General features: G+C 40.7%; 2 protein-coding genes across 2 annotated transcripts in view; both read left to right on the top strand.

Moving 5' to 3' along the window:
- FBXW10B (F-box and WD repeat domain containing 10B) overlaps nucleotides 1–6,569 on the top strand; it is a 36,806-nt gene extending 30,237 nt beyond the window's left edge. The window contains exons 13-14 of the mRNA XM_077166067.1: nucleotides 32–184; nucleotides 5,586–6,569. Coding sequence (XP_077022182.1) covers nucleotides 32–184; nucleotides 5,586–6,394 — 962 coding nt within the window. The 3' untranslated portion in view covers nucleotides 6,395–6,569. The remainder of the gene's footprint in view (nucleotides 1–31; nucleotides 185–5,585) is intronic.
- Nucleotides 6,570–7,975: 1,406 nt separating this feature from the next.
- Nucleotides 7,976–21,498, top strand: part of TVP23C (trans-golgi network vesicle protein 23 homolog C) — a 21,308-nt gene continuing 7,785 nt past the window's right edge. The window contains exons 1-3 of the mRNA XM_077166064.1: nucleotides 7,976–8,105; nucleotides 18,072–18,154; nucleotides 19,291–19,435. Of these exons, the coding sequence (XP_077022179.1) occupies nucleotides 8,094–8,105; nucleotides 18,072–18,154; nucleotides 19,291–19,435 (240 nt within the window). The 5' untranslated portion in view covers nucleotides 7,976–8,093. The remainder of the gene's footprint in view (nucleotides 8,106–18,071; nucleotides 18,155–19,290; nucleotides 19,436–21,498) is intronic.

The raw sequence follows: 21,498 nt of genomic DNA, 5'->3' as shown, positions 1-21,498 counted from the left end.
ACTAGTTTCTTCCTCTACCTTAATTTATCAGCAATAATGGAGCCACCTCAAAGTCAAGGAAAGTCCAGATCACCCCGAAAAGATAGAAAGAAGAAAGCTCACCCTGTTTCTAAGGAACCAAATGACATGGATGTTGGGCAAGAGAATTTGGAAGCAAGATGCTCGGCAGGAGATAAAATGAATGGTGATACTTTATTCTGAATTTGTGTCAAGAATTGACTTCTCTCTCTCTTACTTTTCCTTTTCAGCAGGCCAATAACTGCTGCTTTTTGAGATTTCAGAATGGCTGGGCTCCTCCTAAGAGTGTTTTGCTTTCCTTAATTGTCCCTTTACTAGTTTGAGACCATACGGGGAGAACATTTTTAAGATCTGAGTTCCAGTTTTTTGCTCCCACCTCCCCTCCTTCCCTGGCCACTCAGCCTCCTCACTTCTTGGATATTGTGTCATCAACCTGGTAATGGGCACAGCAGAAGAGAAAAGAGGCAGTCACGGCTGGTTTTTTAGAGCGATTTAGGACATTTCATGGGGGAAGAAAGAGATTTCAGGGTGGCCAACTGTGAGATAAGGAGATAAGTGAGAGAGCGAAGGTGACAGAGATTTTTAAGAAGAGTTTCTGGACATCATGAATGGGATTTTTCTTTATGTTCTTTGAGAGTCTTCAGTTGCGATTTCTAATGTCTTTCAAAATGTTTCTGGCTAATATACTAGTGTTTCTTTGAGTGGGACTCTCTGAAGAGATTGGCTTAAAAATGAGGGCAGGGCGGGCCACGGTGGCTCAGCAGGTAAGAATGCTTGCCTGCCATACCCAAGGACCCGGGTTCGTTTCCCGGTGCCTGCCCATGTGAAAAAAAAAAAAAAAAAGAGGGCAAAATAATTAAGTTTTATAAAGTCTATACTAGCAATGGACATCCTTGTACATAGAACACCCATGTCTGAATAACTTCATAAGCATACGTGTAGGGTAAAGTTCTAGGAGTGGAATTGCTGAGCCAAGTGCTCTTAAAATCCAGAAAGACTGTTCTTTAAAAACTATCAATTTACACTCCCACCAACAGGGTTTGAGGGCTTCCCCACAGCCATATCGACATTGGGCATTCTTCATCATTTTGAACTTGCTAATATGATAAGTAAAAATAGTATTTGCAATTAAGATTGGTCTTTAGCAAACTAAATGTCCATCAATGGACAGGAGCTCAATAGATAATGAAAAATCCCTGCTCTAGAATATTATACAAAGCTAATAATTGTATGATGAGGATTCACATATACTGACATGGAAAGAGAACGAGAAGAAGGCATGTCACTAAACAGTGTGCTCATCATGATTCCTTTTATTTTTTTTTCACATGGGCAGGCACCGGGAATCAGACCTGGGTCTCCCACATGGCAGGCGAGAACTCTAGCTGCTGAGCCACCATGGCCCGCCCTCCTCATCATGATTCCATTTTTACAAAAGGACAAAAACTGCATTTTATGTTTGTATATATATGTATCTTAGCAAAGTGGTTGATTTTTGGGATTGGAAGGAAGATGGGAAAACTCTGACCTCGTAATTTCATTAAATTTTATATGTTTTAATAAAATTATTATTTAATAAACAAATAAAGGTCAGGAAAAAAATCAAAGTTTTATTTCATTCTAGTATGCCCTTATACAAACATTCTTGGGATAAAACTGATTTGGTCAAGGAAAATTATATACTTAACACACTGATGAATTTTATTTGTGGGGTATAGATTTATATAGTTTGGGATATAGATTTTTTTTTATTTAAAAATTTTTATTTTGAAATACTTTCAAACTTACAGGGCAGTTACAAAACTAATACAAACCCCATACAGAGAACTCTAGCATAGCCCTACCCCCTCAAATACCCAAATCAACCAGTTTTTTTTTTCTGTATGCTGTATGGCATGGTCACATTTCATCCTTTTTCCATGTGTATAGCCCCTTATTGCAGCACCATTTGTTGAATTTTTGTTTGTTTGCTTGTTTGTTTGTGTGGGAAGTGCAGGGGTCAGAAAGCGAACCCAGGTCTCCTGCATGGCAGGCAAGAATTCTACCACTGAGTTCCCCTTGTACCCCCCACCCCCCAGATCAACTGATTTTAACATTTTGCCACGTTTGCCATGTAATTCTATCTGTCCATCTACCTATCAATCCATCTACTTTTCTTTCTTTCTTTTTATCAATCTATTTTCCAAGCACTTGAGTGTAGGTTGTATATATCATGTCCCTTGAACACTTAATACTGTGATGCATATTAAGTGCAATTATCAAGTTCAAAAAATTTAACATTGATATAAAGCTTACAGTCTAGATTCCTGTCTTTTTATTTGTCCCAAGAATGTTCTTTTGAATCTTCTCTCCTCCCTTGTTGGACCCTGTCCAGGACCATGTATTGCCTTTTAATTATCATTGTTTCTTTAGTTGCTCATTACTGTTATTATTGGAACATATTTACCATATGAACTTTCCCATTTCAAAGACTCCCAAGTATACCATTCAGTGGGAGTAATCACACTCACTGTTTTGCAGTACCCTTATCACCTTCCATTATCAAAACTTTCCCATCTCCCCAAACAGAAACCCTACACCCATTTTGCATGAAATTCCCATTCCCCTTGCCACCTACCTCAGGTAACCTAATTTCTGTTTCTATGAGCTTGCATATTCCTTGCTATTTTCTTTGTAGTTCTCATGGGGCTTAGCCTAAATCTACAACAATCTTATTTTGATATCAACTTAACTTCAATTATATATACAAACTATTCTCCTGTATCCCTCTGTCTCTCCACCTTTTTGTAGTACTTGTTATAGACTATGTGTTAATACCTTATGGGTCCAAAATCATTGCCTTTGTCTTTTAGATCCTGTGAGAGGTAAAAAGTGGAGTTACAAGTCAAAATATAGTAGCACTGGCATTTATATTTATCTCTATTGTTACCCCTACTGGAGATCTTTATTTCTTCATGCAGTTTTGATCTATTGTCTATTGTCCTTTCCTTTCAATCTGCAGAACTCTCTTTAGCATCTCTTTTGGGGCTGGCATAGTGATGACAAACTCAGACTGTTTATCTGGGAATGTCTTAATTCTTCCCCCATTTTTGAAAGATAGTTTTGCTGGATATAGAATTCTCAGTTGGCACGGTTTTTTTGTTTGTTTGTTTTACTCTCATTTCTTTAAATATGTCATCCCACAGCTTTCTTTCCAATGAGAAATCAGCACTTAATTTTATGGAGTCTCCCTTGTATGGAAAGGTTGCTTCTCTCTTGTGGCTTTCAGAATTCTCTCTTTATCTTTGGCATTTGACAGTTTGATTGTAACTATGGCATGGGTCTGTTTGCGTTTATCCTGTTTGGAGTTCTCTGAGCATCCTGGATGTTTATATTCATTAAATTTGGGAAGTTTTAGGCCATTATTTCCTTGAATATTTCCTATGCCCCTTTCTTTCTTCTTGTTCTGGGACTCTTACAGTGTTGATATTGGTACACTTGGTGGTGTCCCACAGGTCCCTCAGGCTCTATTCACTTTTCTTCATTTTTCTTCCTTCTGTTCCTTAGATGGGATAATTTCACTTGTCTTATTTTCAGGCTCACTGATTTTTTCTTCTGCCTGCTCCAATCTGCTGTTGAACCCCCCCTAAGGGATTTTAAATTTCTGTTACTCTGGTCCTCAGATCTGTTTGGCTACTTTTTATAATTTCCATCTCTCTATGGATATTCTCTTTGTGTTTATTGATTGTTTTCCTGATTTCCTTTAGTCCTTTGTCCATATTTTTCTTTAGCTCTTTAAGCATATTTATGGCCATTTTTAAAAAGTCTTTGTTTGGAATGTCCCAGATGTGATCCTCCCCACTGATGGTTTCTAATGCCTTAATCTTCTCCTTTGCTGGGGCCATCATGTCCTGTTTCTGCATTTGTTTTGTAATCTTTTGTTGAAACCTGGCCATTTTGATATTTTAGTGTGTTTTTTGCTGGAATTTAGACTCAGACTTCTTTAAGCTTCTGTCCAGCTAGTGTATTGACAAAACAAAAAAGAAAGAAAGAAAGAAAAAGAAAGAGAGAGAGGGAGGGAGTGAGGAAGGGAGAGAGAGATAGAGAGATAGAGAGAGAGGGAGAGAGGGAGAGAGGGAGAGGGGAATAGAAAATGTATTTTCTTGTCCTTTCAGATTGGCCAGTATGAGTGTTCTCCTTTAGGGCTTTTCCATACAATAAGTTTAGAAAATAGCTGGGGCCAAAGCATGGGGGCCTCCCTGATCCTTTCTGCAAACGTCTTGTCTTGGACACGAACATGTGGCCCTAGGAATTCCCCTATTTACACAGATACCAATATCCCTTCTTGCTTAGGAAGCAGTTTCCTCATGGTCTGGGGCACTAGGCTCTATATCCTCCAGCCAGCAATCCCTTGCCCCAGGCAGCCACTTGACTGCTCTCCCAAGTCTTCTGTAGGAGAGCTAGAGGTGCTGCCTTCTACATGCATGGCAAGTTCTGGGGCAGGGAGTCCCTCAGACCACCACGAGACAGATTGGGTCAGACACACATTCCTAGTATGTGCAGGAGGGTCATTCTGCTCCCTCAGGAACTCGGACCAGGGACCTTCACTGGAAGCGTGGGCGGGGATGGGGTCTGGGAGAGTCCAACCAGGGTACCAGGAGATCCTACTGCTTTTGAGGAGGCTGTTTCTTAATTTGGCACTTGCCCTGTTACTGCCTTCCTTTAACTGTTTTCTGGAGCTCTGATTAAGATGTCTGGGCCATTTCTTGCAGGTTGGAGCCCTCTGGTGATTCGACTTTTAACTGCTAGGCCAGACTAGGCCAATCCTTCCATTTTTCATAGCCCAGTTACTCTTTTGGTACGGTGGGAATAATGCTTTCAGGTATCTGTAAGATGTTGTAGGGATTTAAAGGTACAAATTGGAGAGACATAGTAGGTTTTCTCACCTGTGAAGACGTCTTTATTAATTTAAGGGTCTTAGATGCCTTGCAGAACTTGACCTTAACGTCTTAACCTGTTTTCTGAAGAGAGAGGCCAACTTGTACATCCAAATGAGTGTCTTGTCCTCTTTGGATGGCTTTTGGAGCTGTTGCTCTTGTTTAAGACATTTTGGGAACTTGTTTTTAGGAACTGCCTTTTAGCCATTTAGTGATATTTTGCATCTATCCAAGGGTGGTCTGTTCTTTGAAGGCAGGTTTGATTTTGGGAACCATCCAAAGATCATTTGAAATCACTGACCATACTGTATGATCACAGTATTTTTTGTATGTGAATCATAAATAGGGTAATATACCCAAGGAGAAGTTTCAAAAATGTATGGGGCTCCGGGATAATTCACGCTCCCTGCAAAAATGTGTATCCAGAGGCAAATACACACACATGTTTACAAGTACTAGCATATGTTATAAACCTGTTTAGTTAAATATGCAGATGTTTCTGATATCATAGGAGAAGTTTCCTCAGCTGGGGGCATCTCTCTTGGGCAATGAAGGCCTCAGTTTGTATGGCAGTTGTAATGGCTTTAAATTTTATGTACCTGTACTTAATCTTTTTCATAGAACACTGACTTGTTTTTATCTTCTTTAAAGCAGATGAAGTGGGAAAAGTACAAAAGCAAAAACAACTGGGCACTCCTGGAGAAGTGTTTTCTCACCCCAAGAAAAAATCCTGGCAAGTCCCCATGTCGCCTGACAAGTTCCTTCTGACTGTCAATGCCCTGCAGAAAGCCCATAACTCGGGGGTGTTTGCCTATCCCCACAGGCCCCAAACCCACGTCATCGGTACCTACGGACCTTCTATCTCCCACCCAAGGAAGGTCCTGAGTTTCAAAGGAAAATCAGTCCAGCCTGCAGTTGATCAGTTGAAGCTCAGCCACTCCCCGATTGATGTGAAACAGACCAACATTCCTCTTGAAATCCAGAAACTGCAGCCCAACTTGAAGAACTCTTTACATGGTCCCAGAGTCCAGTCCACCATACCGGAGCCCATGATTATCTACCCCAGGTTTTCCGGCAGCCTACAGGGTGAGGGCAGAGTGACCAGCCGTCTGGGCCACCTGACCAGCATGCAGGTCATCAAACCCAACCGCATGCTCACTCCCACAGTGGGCACAAGGACCCCGTCCTTCAGGCTGGAACGGCCTCACTTCTACACCACGCCGACGCCCAATCCCTTTAGGATGAGCACGGGGTTCATGCTTTTGACCGTCAGTCAGGAGAAAGAGTATGTAGAAGCCAAGATGAAGGAATTCCAGGCCAGGGAGTCCACTGTGGGGGTCGATCGGGAAAAAGCCAGCAAAGTTGCCTGGCTCCGGAAGATCAGAGGTCTGCCTATTGACAGTTTCATGAAGCAAGGGAAAACAGCGGCCCCTGAGCTTGGACAAAACACATTTATCTGAACCTGCTTTTGGAAATGACAGTGTCTTCCAATAAACAAAACCAAGCAGGTGTCGGTGTTTGGCCTTCTAGGTTTTGCTCTGGACTGTTCCCTGGCAATTAATCTGGGAGCTCAGCATTATGTTCCTATGAGCCAAAGAATTGATAATAGCAAAGCGAGAAAACAGAGGGAGTCTGGGAACGTTTGTGTCTGCTCTCCTTTGAAGCCTGGTGTCATTGGTAGGGAGGGGCAGGTATTCATTGGAAATTAGACACCCATCATCACCGCCTATCATTCTGTTCCAACAAAGTAAGTTGAAACTATATCAGAATAATGCTTTAGCGTTCCCTGATATTTCTGCATGGAATATTGATGAAGCGCAAGCGATTTCAGTTAATCTAACAGAAGAAGGACTCAATGGAGTTAGTATATTGGATTTGAGAAAGTTTTGTGTTTTTTTTTTTCTTTTCCCTTTTTGGGACTAACTCCTTTCAGAAGAAAATTAAATATATTCCTCCTCTCTACAAAGAGGGTCACTAATATTGAGTGTTTTGAGGTTTATGTTTAAACCCTTAGAGGAATGGTGTCAAGGACTAGGCAGGTAACTTAGCAGAGGGAAGCTCACCTCTGAGGCTGAGACCCACAGGAGTGCTCAGCCCCTAAGCAAATGTGAGAGTTCCCACAAAGTGCCTTAGCATTGCCAGATATTTTGCTTCTACAAGAGAAGTCAGAAATTCAGACTTTTTTCCTGTGAAATATGCTCATTTTTAAAGGATTCTAACAAATTCACATAGAATGCAAAACAAAAAAAAGGACCCCCCTCTCCACACACACAAAAAAAACACGACAACCGGGTTAGCCACAAAAAAAAAAGGCATGGAGAGGTTTAGATGCCCCTGCTTGTCACCTCCAATGGTGGGGTATGCAATTGCTTTGTCAAGCCCTCCTTTGAGAAATGTGGTTTTTAATATATTTTTTTCTATCCTTAGGATATTAAGTTTAACATAGCATTGACAAATAGCCATGTTAAAAACTGATTGTAATGGAAAGAATCCATTTAATTTTTTTTTTTACACGGGCAAGGACCGGAATCGAACCCGGGTCTCCGGCATGGCACGCAAGTACTCTCACTGAGCCACCGTTACCCGCCCTAGGAAATGTTTTAATACACGTTTACAGGTACAGACACATCCATGAGCCTTCAACAGCAGGCAGTCTGCGTTAGGCCGTCAAACAATATTTTCATCACAGTTTCAAAAATGATTTAATGCTTCTGAATTTCAGGTCTTTCATCAGGCAGGATCACACCCTGGGCGACAGGTGAAGTTTGGAGTTAGCAACAAGGCTTCCTACCTACTCGGGCCTTACCTTATATAATAGATCTCATTGTCATCCCCACTCCACGACTGGGGAAAGAGGAGTGCACAGAGATTAGTTTCATACTTGGTAAGCAGAGCGCTCAAACTGCTGTTCCCGCCAGGTCCTACTGCTCGCCTCGCTCCTCAGCGGCCCCGCCCCGAGATCGCCCCGCCCACCTGCCCACCCAATCCCCGAAGTTGTTCCGCCCGCGCGGCGCCTCGAAGCGGAAGTGGGTCCAGGGTGCGGCTTGAGCTTTGGCCCCTCCAGGCCGGCGGTGAGCAGGCTGCGTCCGTTCCGCCTTCTGGACTCGGCGGCGGCCGCACTGACGTGGCGCCCGGAAGTGGGCCTGGCGCTGGGCTGCCATGTTGTCGCAGGTGAGGGTTGTGGGCGCGTAAGAGGCCGATGGAAGAGGGCGTACCCGGGCTGCGGGCTGTTTTGAGGGGTGGGCCGATTGTCCCGGGGCTGTTGTGTTCGCGACCCCGCTCGCCGTCCGAGCTTCGGAGAAAGGGGGGTGGTCGCGGGCGAAGGCCCTGGGACGGGCCTGGGTCGTGTGGCCCCGGCTGGACACTCCCTGGCCTCTCTTGCACCAGGCGAGGGTGGGCGAGTGGGGCCGCGGAGGGGCGGCGTTTTGCGGGGAGCTTCGGGGTGTGTACACGTGCGTTGCAAACAGACGCGGTGTGCCGGGTCGGAGCCCGTGCTGCCCTGCGGAAACGCCGTCGTGTCATGTCGCGGGTGTGTTTTTTAACCGTTTGTGGAGGGAGGAGTGGGCGGCGGGCGGCTCTCGGGTACCTCCCGGCCTGACCTCCGAGGACGCGCTGCGGGCCTGTAGCCATAGAGGACGCCGTCAGAGCTTTGCATCGTGGTTTTCCATTAAACTGTAACTCGAATGGTCCACTTAGGGTTAATCATATTTCACACGCTTACGTCTAGAGGTTGGTGAGAGTAATTTAATAATTTCTCCCTATTTTTTTTTTTAATTATAGTCCTCTTTCAATCGCCACATCTTAAGTCCTACGCCCCCCACCTCCTAATTTCACAAATAGTATGCGGAGGTGTTACTGTGGGTCATGCAGTGTTCTAGACCCCGGCACACAGCTGTGAACAATGCAGATGCTTTCCTAACTTTGAATGAGGGGTGGGTGGGGGGCGTTGGGGGATCAGGGTGTGCCCCTGAGGTGGCAGAGAGACATAGTAAGTTACTTAACTAAAGGTATTTTCAGATAATAATATCTGAAGTAGTATCTGGGAATAAGACAGCTTTAGGATGTATGGCCAGAAAAGACCAGTCTGAGGCCGTGAAGTTTAAATGGAGCAAATCCAGTGTGGTTAAATTCAGTGCTCTGCATCTTCTCCCAGACCGAATGAGGCTGGAGGAGAACACAAACATGCTGACTGTCCCAGCTTTCACTGTGTGACGAGAACACAACCATGCTGACTGTCCCAGCTTTCAGTGTGTGACAGGGAACCAAGTGAGCGTTTGATGCTGCCAGGCAATCATCACTACACTGGTATAGTTCCTCTTCCATTTTCCTAGACCACCATTAAAGCTTCTCTCCCCTCAAACTTCCCATTTTCCCCTCATCCTCTCTCAGCTGATGACTTTGTTTCTCAGATAAAATGGAAGCCAGGAGAAGGGAATTTTCACACCTGCCTACTATCTGCATCTTTGCCCATAAACTCTTGTATATGCTGCCTTTTTCCTGTTACTACAGTTGAGCTGCCTGTGCTCCTTTTCTAGGCTGTCTCCTCCATTCTCTCACTGGTTTCCTTCCCATCTTGCCTACCCAAAGACATTGCTCCAGTAATTCTCCCTTGATTGTCTGCATCACCATCCCCAGCCCACCTTTAACAGCTTATGTGCAACAGCATATGAACATGCTTCAGTTTCTCCCACCCTAAAAAAAAAAACAAAAAAAACATTAAAACTCAATTCCACATGTTCTTTCAGCTATCACTCCTTTCTTTGTTTCACTAAATATCAAGAGTCCTTGAAAGACTTGTCTTTTATTTCTTGTAGTCTCTTTTATATCCATACCATTGAGGCTTTTCTCCCTCTTCCCCTTGCTATACTATTACTGCTCTTTAGATACTGATGGTGGTTGCAAATACAGTGATCACTATTCAGTTTCACCTGCTTGAGCAATATCTGACACAGCTGACTGGGTCCTCCTCCTGGAAATACTTTCTTACTTGGCTTCCAGGACATTATCTTCTGATTCACCTCCTACTCGTTGGCAGTTCTTTTTTAGTCCCTCCTCACATTACTTGTCATCTTTCTGACCTAAATTCTGGCGTGCCCTGCATTCTGTTTTTGACATCTTTATTCTTTTAGCTGCTCAGGACAGAACTTTGGAATCATCTGTGACTTCTTTTCTCTGACCCCACTTTTTAATCATCAGCCGATCCTGTCAGCTGTACCTTAAAATATATCCAGAATCTCATTACTTCCCACCACCCCCACCCCCACTGCCACTGCCCTGGACCAAGCCTTTTTTTTTTTTTAAATGTACTTTTATTGGGATATTCACACACCATCTAATCCATCCAAAGTATACAATCACAGGCTCCTGTGTCATCATGTAGTTGTGCATTCATTTCCACAATCAATTTTAGAACATTTTCATAACTCCAAAAACATAAAAAAAGAACACCCAAAACATCCCATACCCCTTATCCTCCCCCTTTATTTATTGATTTATTCTTGTCTTTTATTATTCATCTGTCCATATACTGGATAAAGGGAATGTCAGTCACAACGTTTTCACAATGACACGGTCACAAAATCTAGCATCAAATTTAACTCATATGATATAGATAAACATTAAAAAAAACAGTGATTGCCTTTGGGGAAACTTATGTGATTATAAGGAAATCAAGGGAGGGACTTTAATTTTCATCCTCTATATTTCTGTATTTGACTTTTATACTTGGAAACCAATTTGTATAATTAAATATTTTTAAAGAAATATGTTGACAGAGAATTAATTCTGATGTGCTTTCAAGTGGATGGATACATTTTGTTCTCAATTTCAAATAGTTTCACTAACTTTAAAAATAATTGCATTTTCCTTCTCATCTTAATTGTGAGATATATTTTTAGACGTAGAACTGGAATGACTTTGAGTTAATGATTAATGTGACAAGATGTTTTGTTGAAACAAATGTCTACATTGTGTTTAATACTAGGAATATGTATTTGAATGTTTTTCTGTCTCACTTGTTGAGGTGTTTTGATTTTGAGCACTATGAGACATTTGAATCAGTCATTATCTTATTTTTTCCTTTTTAGCAATAAATACAGTTTTAAAAACTGATCTATTATTTTAATTTAAAATGCACCTTGAAAAAATCCTAAGAACTTGAAAAACTGTAATTTACAAAAGAATTCTTCATTGTGCAATTACTTTAGACCACTTATAATAATACATTAGAAGTTGGCTATCAGTATGAAATACTCACCATTTTGGCTGCTGTACTGATCGCTCCAATGCAAGTTCTTTTTTTTTTTTTTTTTTTTTTTAATGGTTATTTTTTTTTTCCATTCTACACATGCACTCAGTAATTCTTAGTATCATCACATAGATGTATGATCATCATTTCTTAGTACATTTGCATCGATTTAGGAAAAGAACTAGCAAAACAGCAGAAAAAGATATAGAATGTTAATACAGAGAAGAGAATTAAAATAATAATACTAATAAAAAATATATATATAAAAAGGAAAAAGAAAAAATAAAAACAAAAGATACAAACACACAAACAAACAAAAAACCATATTTCAGGTGCAGCTTCATTCAGTGTTCCAACCTAGTTACATTACACTTAGGTATTATTGTGCTGTCCATTTTCGAGTTTTTGTATCTAGTCCTGTTGCACAGTCTGTATCCCTTCAGCTCCAATTACCCATTACCTTACCCTGTTTCTAACTCCTGCTGGTCTCTGTTACCAATGATGTATTCCAAGCTGATTCTCGAATGTCGGTTCACATCAGTGGGACCATACAGTATTTGTCCTTTAGTTTTGGGCTAGACTCACTCAGCATAATGTTCTCTAGGTCCATCCATATTGTTACATGCTTCATAAGTTTAGTCTGTCGTAAAGCTGCATAATATTCCATCGTAGGTATACGCCACAGTTTGTTTAGCCACTCGTCTGTTGATGGACATTTTGGCTGTTTCCATCTCTTTGCAATTGTAGATAATGCTGCTATAAACACTGGTGTACAAATGTCCGTCTGTGTCTTTGCCCTTAAGTCCTTTGAGTAGATACCTAGCAGTGGTATTGCTGGGTCGTAATCCATTCTGCCATTCTATGTCTTTTGATTGGGAAATTCAGTCCATTAACTTTTAGTGTTATTACTGTTAGGATAATATTTTCCTCTACCATTTTGGCTTTTGTATTATATATATCATATCTGATTTTCCTTCTTTCTACACTTTACTCCATACCTCTCTCTTCTGTCTTTTCGTATCTGACTCTAGTGCTCCCTTTAGTATTTCTTGCAGAGCTGGTCTCTTGGTCACAAATTCTCTCAGTGACTTTTTGTCTATAAATGTTTTAATTTCTCCTTCATTTTTGAAGGACAATTTTGCTGGATATAGGAGTCTTGGTTGGCAGTTTTTCTCTTTTAGTAATTTAAATATATCATCCCACTGTCTTCTAGCTTCCATGGTTTCTGCTGAGAAATCTACACATAGTCTTATTGGGTTTCCCTTGTATGTGACAGATTGTTTTTCTCTTGCTGCTTTCAAGATCCTCTCTTTCTCTTTGACCGCTGACATTCTAACTAGTAAGTGTCTTGGAGAACGCCTATTTGGGTCTATTCTCTTTGGGGTGCGCTGCACTTCTTGGATCTGTAATTTTAGGTCTTTCATAAGAGTTGGGAAATTTTCAGTGATAATTTCTTCCATTAGTTTTTCTCCTCCTTTTCCCTTCTCTTCTCCTTCTGGGACACCCACAACACGTATATTTGTGCGCTTCATATTGTCATTCAGTTCCCTGATTCCCTGCTCAAGTTTTTCCATTCTTTTCCCTATAGTTTCTGTTTCTTTTTGGAATTCAGATGTTCCATCCTCCAGTTCACTAATTGTAGCTTCTGTCTCTTTAGATCTACCATTGTAGGTATCCATTGTTTTTTCCATTTTTTCTTCTTTGTCCTTCACTCCCATAAGTTCTGTGATTTGTTTTTTCAGATTTTCTATTTCTTCTTTTTGTTCAGCCCATGTCTTCTTCATGTCCTCCCTCAATTTATTGATTTGGTTTTTGAAGAGTTTTTCCATTTCTGTTTGTATATTCAGCATTAGTTGTCTCAGCTCCTGTATCTCATTTGAACTATTGTTTTGTTCCTTTGACTGGGCCATATCTTCAATTTTCCGAGCGTCATCCATTATTTTCTGCTGGTGTCTGGGCATTTGATCAGATTTCCCTGGGTGTGGGACCCAGCTGGTTGAAAGGTTTTTCTGTGGAATCTCTGGGCTCTGTTTTTCTTTTCCTGCCCAGTAGGTGGCGCTCGTGGCGGTCGTCTGTCTGCGGGGCAGTCGGCCCGGGAAACTGTGCGTGGAGGGGTGGGTCGCTGGCCGCCGCGGCTTGGGGGAGTGCCGGTCCAAATTGCCCAGCTGGCCCGAGACGCCAAGCGTGACGGGAGGGCCCCGCTATCCAACGTTCCCAGTCAGACCGGGGAGCTACGTGCGTGGAGGGGACCCCAGTCGCCAGCCGCCCTGGCCAGGAAAACGTGCGCCCCTCGGGTATCTCACCGCAGTGGATTCTCCCTGCCCGTTCAGCCGTTCCAGAATGGGGTACGCTGTCTTTTTGGTCTCTGTTGTGATTCCGGGAGCTGTTTCGTATTGTTTCTCTTTCTTTAGTTGCTTTTCTGGAGGAGGAACTAAGACCCGCGCGTCTTACTAAGCCGCCATCTTCTCCGGAAGTCTCTAGTCTCCGCAAGTTCTTTTAAAGTTCCACATGATTATGAACCAGTTCTTCGGTGCCCTTTCTGTTACCGCAATGTCGTTTTCACACAGTGCTCTGTGATGTCATTTGGACTTCATTAAGTACCAGTGCAATTATAAACACAAATATCAATGCAAGCGCTAAAAACATATTCCGTAATAAGGTAATTCAGCAACCCTGTCTGTAGAACTTTCTGTCATGATGGCAGTGTTGTTTTCTTTTGCTATCTGATATGGTAGCCACTAGCCACAGGTAACTTTAAATTAACTAAAATTAAATATCATTAAGATTTCCATTCCTCAGTCATATTTGCCACATTTCATCTGGTTGGTAGCTATGTGTGATTAGTGGGTATCATATTGGACAGATCTAGAGCAGTGTTTGTCAAACTTTGATGTGCATTATGAATCTCATGAGAATCTTGTTAAAGTGCATATTCTCATTAATTAGGTCTGGGCTGTGTGTCTGTGATTCTCTACTACTCACCAACTCCAAGATGTTGCTGATGTGCTGGTTTGAAACTATTATGTAGCCCAGAAAAGCCGTGTTTTATTCCTGATTCAGTCTTGTGGAGCCAGACCTACTCTTTTTGATTGGATGGTTTCCATAGATATGTGACACATCCACTTGTGGGTGTGATCTTTTGATTAGATGGATATATGACTCCATCCATTCAAGGTGGGTCTTGATTAGTTAACTAGAGTCCTTTAAAAGGGGAAACATTTGTAGATACATCAGATACTGTTGCTTGGAGAACATTTGTTTAGAGCTGGAGATGCTTGGAGTGCCGACAGAGCACATACCTAGATACAGACAGAGTCCAGCAGATGTTACCATTTGCCTTCCCGTAAGATGCTGAGCATGCCAGAACCCAGAATTGTGCCCCAGAGGATCTAAGTAAAGGCTCACAAACGCTTAGAGAGGAAACCATTGCGTCAGAAGCTGGAGGCAGCAGAACTGAGAACAAGGACCAGCATATACCTGCCACATGTCTTCCCATGTGATAGACATTGGCCTTTCTTGAGTCAAGGTATCTTTTCCTGGATGCTTGAGTTTGGACATTTTTCTGGTCTTAGAACTGTAAACTTGTAATAAATTCACTTTATGAAAGTCATTCCATTTCTGGTATATTGCTTTCCAGCAGCATTAACAAACTGATACAAGACCATACTTTGAGAAACAAGTATTTAGAATATACTTGTATCCATATATTTTAGATGATCACTTTATCATCCAGAAAAGAGTGCCGTCAATTTGGAGCCAATCCAGTGTTATCAGCAGTTGGATCATTCCTTCAGAACCCACACTCAAGAAAGGCCATTCGTGTCTGTCACATAGTGACATATGTGGTCCTTCTCACCAGTTGTCTGGTTTCACATGGCTCTTTCAGCTTCTGGCATCTTCCGGGGTGCCCTCCTGCATCTCCAAATGTCTGTGTCTCTTGGTTTCATCTCTCTGCCCGCTGTGTTGGCTCTCCCAAGTCTTTAGTTTTTGGCTTCATTATTAGAGTAGCCTTCTGAGCAGTCTCCTACCTTGTGTCTTTGTTCTCACCACCCCCATCTCCCAGATTTGTAAAAAAGCCCAAATTTTCCTTTTAAAACATGTCAGAACATGTCAGTCCTTTGCTCAGAACCCTTACCTCTTTTCTCAAAAAAATGTTTCTAAGTTCTAATACAAGCATTTTGAACTTATATTTTCAAAACCAAATTTCCGATCTCATTCCCCTCATCCCTGTTGTGCCCACAGTCTTTCCCCATCACAGTTAATGCACCTCTGTAAATACAGAACTGTCTTTGTTTCTGGCTGTACCACTTACCACAGTGCACAGTACATAGTAGGCACTTGGTATTTACTGAATAAATAAGATACCAGTCTTTCAAAGAGCAGGATAAGAGAGGAGTGTGCCGTTACCCCGGACCTCATGGGGCACAAGTTTGTATCCTTAAGGAACTAAGAAAGGCCAGTCTGACAGGAACTTAATGTATTGATTTCCTATTGCTGTAGTAACAAATTACCATAAACTTAGTGGTTACAACAACAAATGGATCTTACGGATATGGAGGTCAAAAGTCTGAAATGAGTCTTAAGGAGATAAAATCAAGGTATGGGCTGTCTGTGCTCCTTCTCTAGGGGAGAATCTTTTTCCATGTTTATCTTCTAGAGGCCGCATGCATTCCTTGACTTGTAGCCTCTTCCTCTATCTTCAGAGCCAGGGTGTTGTGTATTTAAACCTGTCTCTCTGATCTCTGCTTGTATTGTTACATCTTTTTATCCCTCTGCCTCTGTTGTTACATCCCCTTCCTTGACTCTCCATCCTTCACTCTTTCTCTTATAAAGACCCTTATTAAATTGGACCCACCCAGGTAATCCAGGATAATCTTTCCACCTCAGAATAGTTAATTTAATCACATATGCAAGGTCCCTTTGCCAACTATGGTAATATATTCACAGGTTCCAATTTGAATTGGAATATGGACTTCTTGGGGCAGTGGGGTGGAAAGGGTGACAATATTCTAACAACCACAGTTACTAAAAGAGAAGTTGACCTGAGATAAGGTCAAAGAGGTGGGCAGGGGCCAGGTCCTGAAAGTTCCTGATAAGGAGTCTATCTCAAGTCAAAGTGCTGAAATGATGCCATGCAAAATGGGAAGTGACTTGATTTGACCATTAGGTCGAGAGCAGAAGGCCTTTCTTAGCTTTGTATTCCATACGATGGGACCTAGGCATGAGTTTGTTTTTTTTTTCCTTTTAGCACCTCAGGTAATTTCAGTGTATAGCCAAGGTTGGGAGCCACTGGTCTCACAGATTTGAGTCCATTTTACATTTTCAGCCTTAGTTCCTACTCCTCCAACCCTTCACTTAGCATGTGAACTTGTATTTTGGCCATTCCCTATACATACTTGGCCACTTTCCGATTCACACTTTGTGTATTCCTGCTTCTGTGCCTTTGAAAAGATACCTTGTCAAGGGAGCCACAGCGTACTTGGTTTTCCAAGGCTCAGAAGCTTCTCCAGAGCTCTTTCGAAGAAATTATTGTCTTCCTCCCCATGCTCTGATTGGCACTTAACGTTTCTCCTGGCACTGACTGGTCTGTCATGTATTGTAGGAAATTGCCTCCTTTGTTATGCCTTCAACAAATGTGTATTACTTGCCCAGGTGCTCTGCTGGGTGCTAAGAATTACTGCAATGCAGAGACAGTCCTTGCCCTCCAGTAGTTTAGAGTCTAGATGGGGGTGAGAGGAGGTCAGGCTTCAATAAGAATACCTGAGATAATTGTTCAAATAGAGATTTGTCTGAGTACTGTAAATTTGAGGGTATTTGGTGTTTGCCTGATGGTAAGCTAGTTAAGGGGTGGGGAAGGGAAAAGCTTCGTAGGTGGAAAACAGAAATGTAGAACGATGGGGAGACCATGGTATTTTAGAGAACACACAGTGACAGTATGGCTGATGTGCCAAGTGCAGAGGAGTATCAGAAGGTAAGTAAGTGGGGACCCGATCATGAATTCTGTGCTGTATGTGAAGGAATTAATTTGGTTCTGTCCGTGTAGGGGAGCCATTGAAAAATTTCGGAAGAGGAGTGAATTGGTATGTTTTCCAGCTTAAGAAGATTACTCTGGGAAATCAGGAGACACTTGCATAGAAAGGATTTGAGATTTAGAGATGAAGGCAGGGAGGTGGATTAGTGTCTGCTACTGATAAAGGGATAAGGAACACATTTATTGCTGTGGTTTAGGCCGGAGGTGAACTGCCGTGAATGGAGGACTGAAACACTCTTAGAATCTTGGTTGCACTGGTAGCTAGAAGGGGAGATTCAGGATCAGAATCTGATTTAAAAGATCCAATAGAAAACTTGAAGGTGCAGCAAAGAGGAAATGAGGGAAAGATTTCTGGAACGGCCCCAAGGAGGAAGAAAAGGAAAAGAAGAGATTCTGAGCACAGGCAATTAATTTAACCCTGTGTAAAGAGAGAAAGAATTGTGAGATAGTGTTATGGAAACAGGATGCACACCTGTGATTTTGCAAAGAAGCCGGAAGCATTGAATTTATTCCCCATGATGCCATTTTTTCTCTGAGATTTGCAAGACAGGAGCTGAGAATAAATGTTGAAGTTTGCAGCCATATCATCTGTAGCCCCAAGTGTTTTTTCTCATAGGACTTCAGGGGTAGGATTAAAGAAAGTAGATACTTGGATTACCATGGAGGGTTTTTTCGCTTGATTACAACAGGATTTCTGTGGGGGTGGTGTGTGTGTGTGTGTGAGTGAAGGAACTGAGTTGTGAATTCCCAATGGCTGGGACTGTCTAATCTTCTATTTTAACTAACTTCTTGCTTTACAGGTAGTAAGCATGCAAATGTTATTTCATTTTGCTTCATGGATGTTTAATTTTCCTATTAGGACAGCAATGATGACACTGAAGATGTTTCACTGTTTGATGCTGAAGAGGAGACTACGAATAGGCAAAGAAAATCCAAAATCAGGTGCAAAGATAAGTTATACAAGTTGCCTTAATGTCCAGTGCTGTTGGGTCTGAGAAGGGTGACAGCCTGTGAAGTTTAAGGCAGAGGGGTTATAGTGTGCCTGTGGATATTGGGCATCAAAGATAAAAACGACATTTTACATTTTTCTGGGTGTATCTGGCATGTGGAATTTTACTGAATACTCATTTTTCAAATCAGCAAACCCAACTATTCAAACACCTACAATATTTCTAAGTGTGTGCTGGTGACTGTTGACCAAGAATGTACCACTTCTTTATATAATTGTAGTGAAATTACTTTTGATTCATTGTTCAAATTTCAGAATTGTATCTTTTGTATAAACTGGCATGAAAATATCAAACTGAACATATTGTTGCTCTCTGTTCCAAATTTAGTTCTCTAATGAAATAAAATTCTACTTGAACTTTGAAAACGTTGTTAAGTGAAAGATGCCAGTCACGAAAGACTGCATGGTATAGGATTCTATTATAGGAAAAGTCCAGAATAAGACAGAAAGTAGATCAGTAATTGCCTAGGGCTGGGGACATTGGGAAGAAATGGGGAGCAACTGCAGTGGATACAGGTTTCTTTTTGGGGTAATGAAAGTGTTTAAAATTGATTGTGGCAATAATTGCACAACTCTGAATATGCTAGAGACCATTAAAGTGTACACTTTATAGTGAATTGTACAGTATATGAATTCCATCTCAAGCTTTTTAAAAAACCTATTTGATGGTGATCTTTTCTTAATACATCAAATGATTTCTACGTGCCTAGGAATTCTTTTTACGTGATCTTTTGCGCATGTGAAAATAGGACTCAAATCCTAAGACTATAGTTTTCTTATTTATTTCTTCCAAGCTTGGTAAAGATTCTTGTTATGTAGTTTGTCAAAGTTTATATTCACTGAAGTATTAGTCATGTTTACATAGTGTTTTTCTGTGATGGCAAAGCATGGTCAAATAAGGACATAAGAAGAGAGGTAGACAGTTTGCTTCTTCTCAAGCCGTCTGTTCTGTGTTGAGAGAACACTGCGTGGTTATGCCCTATCTGAGACATTTTTCATTCACATGTTATATCTCTTAGTACCTGTAGTAAAATCTAACACATTTCTTTTATTATGTTTTGTTTTTCAGACACCCAGTGGCATCATTTTTCCATTTATTCTTTCGAGTCAGTGCAATTATAGTCTATCTTCTCTGTGAATTGTTCAGCAGCAGCTTTATTGTCTGTATGGTGACAATTATCTTGTTGTTGTCATGTGACTTTTGGGCAGTGAAGGTAGGTTTGATTGTTTTTGTTTTAAAATCGTATTTAGTCTGATAAGATTAAATGATTTATGAACAGTAAAGAATATGGCACTTAAGCATATTGGATTGGTGCTCATTTAGCCTTTTTTTTTTTACCCTCAAGATACATCTATGTTAAAATGCTACATATACTAGATTGCATATAGGTTATGATACTGAGTTATCTGTACTGTATAACAACTTAAATCGTCTTTAAAAATAAATAGCTTAATTAATTAGTTAATTTAGAATGTGATTGGAAGCCACATCCATACTATACAGGTTTTGTTTCAGGGTCACATCTAGTTATGGAGTATATGATTTCTAGATAAGGCTCCCAGATAGTTTGTGCACAGATGCTGAGTACCCACCATTTACAAAGGCTCCTGTGAATACTTATTAGTAGCAGTTTTGCTGCCCAGGGAACATTTATCAATGTCTGAAAACATATTTGGTTTTTAAAACTGGGTCCAGGAACTCGGGACAGAGCTCAGGACAGTCCCCCCACAGCAAAGAATTTTTCAGCCCCAAATGTCTGAAAAACCCTGCTCTAGGAAATGGAAAGGAGTATAAGAAATGATTTCAAACAAGTCAGTGATGGGTAGAGAGATAACACACATGAATGGATGGAGAGATAGATAGCTAGGTGATAAAGTATAATAAATATTAAATGTACAATGTAGGTGATGAATATATGGGTATTCACTTTTCTGTAGTTTGAAATTTTTAGTGAAATCTTGGAAAAAAATCAAAAGCAGGAAATAAAAGCATTGGTGAATTTTGGAATTTCAAGGATATGTATATTGATTCAAAGACCATAAAAAGATGTTACATGTTTACTCAGATACACCAACCAAGCTGTTTTTAGATATTTTAATTCTAACAGCTATCAGAAGTGGCTGAGGTCACATTATGCCAAGAATTATGGTGTGCCTCTAAGAAAGATTTCAAAGGTTTAGTTTCTTTAAGCTTTTACTTTTTACTCTCTTTGAATTTTTTCTGTTGCTTGTTGTTCTTGCGTTTGCTGTATCCTAGTCACAGGCTTTTGTTTTGGTGAATGTTTTTTTGTGTTTTTCATGTAAGTTCTCTTTAGCCAAATAGAGCTTGGCCTTCAACCAGCCTTTGTAATCCCTTTGCTCCTGCAGTCAGTGCAGAGGCTTACAGCCACATCTTCTGGTTAATTTCCAGACTCATAATTAAATGCTTCTGGATTTCAGATTTGAAAAATTATGGCCCCAAAGTTGATTTTCTGATAAGATGTCCTTTTTCAATGAGGGCTTAAACAATGTCACCCACATATGCTTGGTAAAATTACTTACAGATGTAATCCACCCAACTGAGATGCAAAGCAAAATTAAGAAATCAAGAATGGGGAAATTATTAAATGGACTTGAGAAAAGAATTAGGGTAGAGTTCTGAAACCTGTTAGAATAGAGATGTGCTGTAATTATTATAAATCTCAATGTAGTTGCCAAAAGGAAAAGATATAATTATTTTAAAAAATGAATAATATGCGTCTAAATCCCAGGTGATGTGATAAAGGTCAAGGAGAAGTAGAGAGGGAAAGCTAGTTTTTAAAAAGTTTGTTAAATGTTATGACTTACGTAAGGGATGTTTGTGTTATTATTTACTCTGACAAATAGAGTAATAAAAGTTAAACAAAGGTTTTGAAAATTTAATAACATTACGAAAATTTTAAACAAGTTGTATACCTTTTGCAACACTGGAAAAGATAGGAGCAATGAAAACATAGTTCATGGAGCAGAAGAAGGAAGACAGTGTCAAAGAAGCTTAAAGATCACAAAGCATAGAACAAAATGACAGGTAACAAATTAGTTAAAACAGTATACCTAATTTGATTTATCTCCCTTTTTAAAGATGAGAATTCTGAGATTAGGTTAAGAATCTAAGTCCAAACCAAAAAGAGAGCTAACTAAAATAGCAATTAGAAAAAATAAGAGAAGGGAAAGATACCATCAGGGCAATACAAGCCAAAAGAAAATTGCCATTAAAATATTAATATCAGGCAAAATAGAAATCAGGGTAAGAAAGCAT

The sequence above is a fragment of the Tamandua tetradactyla genome, chromosome 6 (genome assembly GCF_023851605.1).
Source record: "Tamandua tetradactyla isolate mTamTet1 chromosome 6, mTamTet1.pri, whole genome shotgun sequence".
NCBI lineage: Eukaryota > Metazoa > Chordata > Mammalia > Pilosa > Myrmecophagidae > Tamandua > Tamandua tetradactyla.
This window is presented reverse-complemented; position numbering and strand designations above follow the sequence as displayed.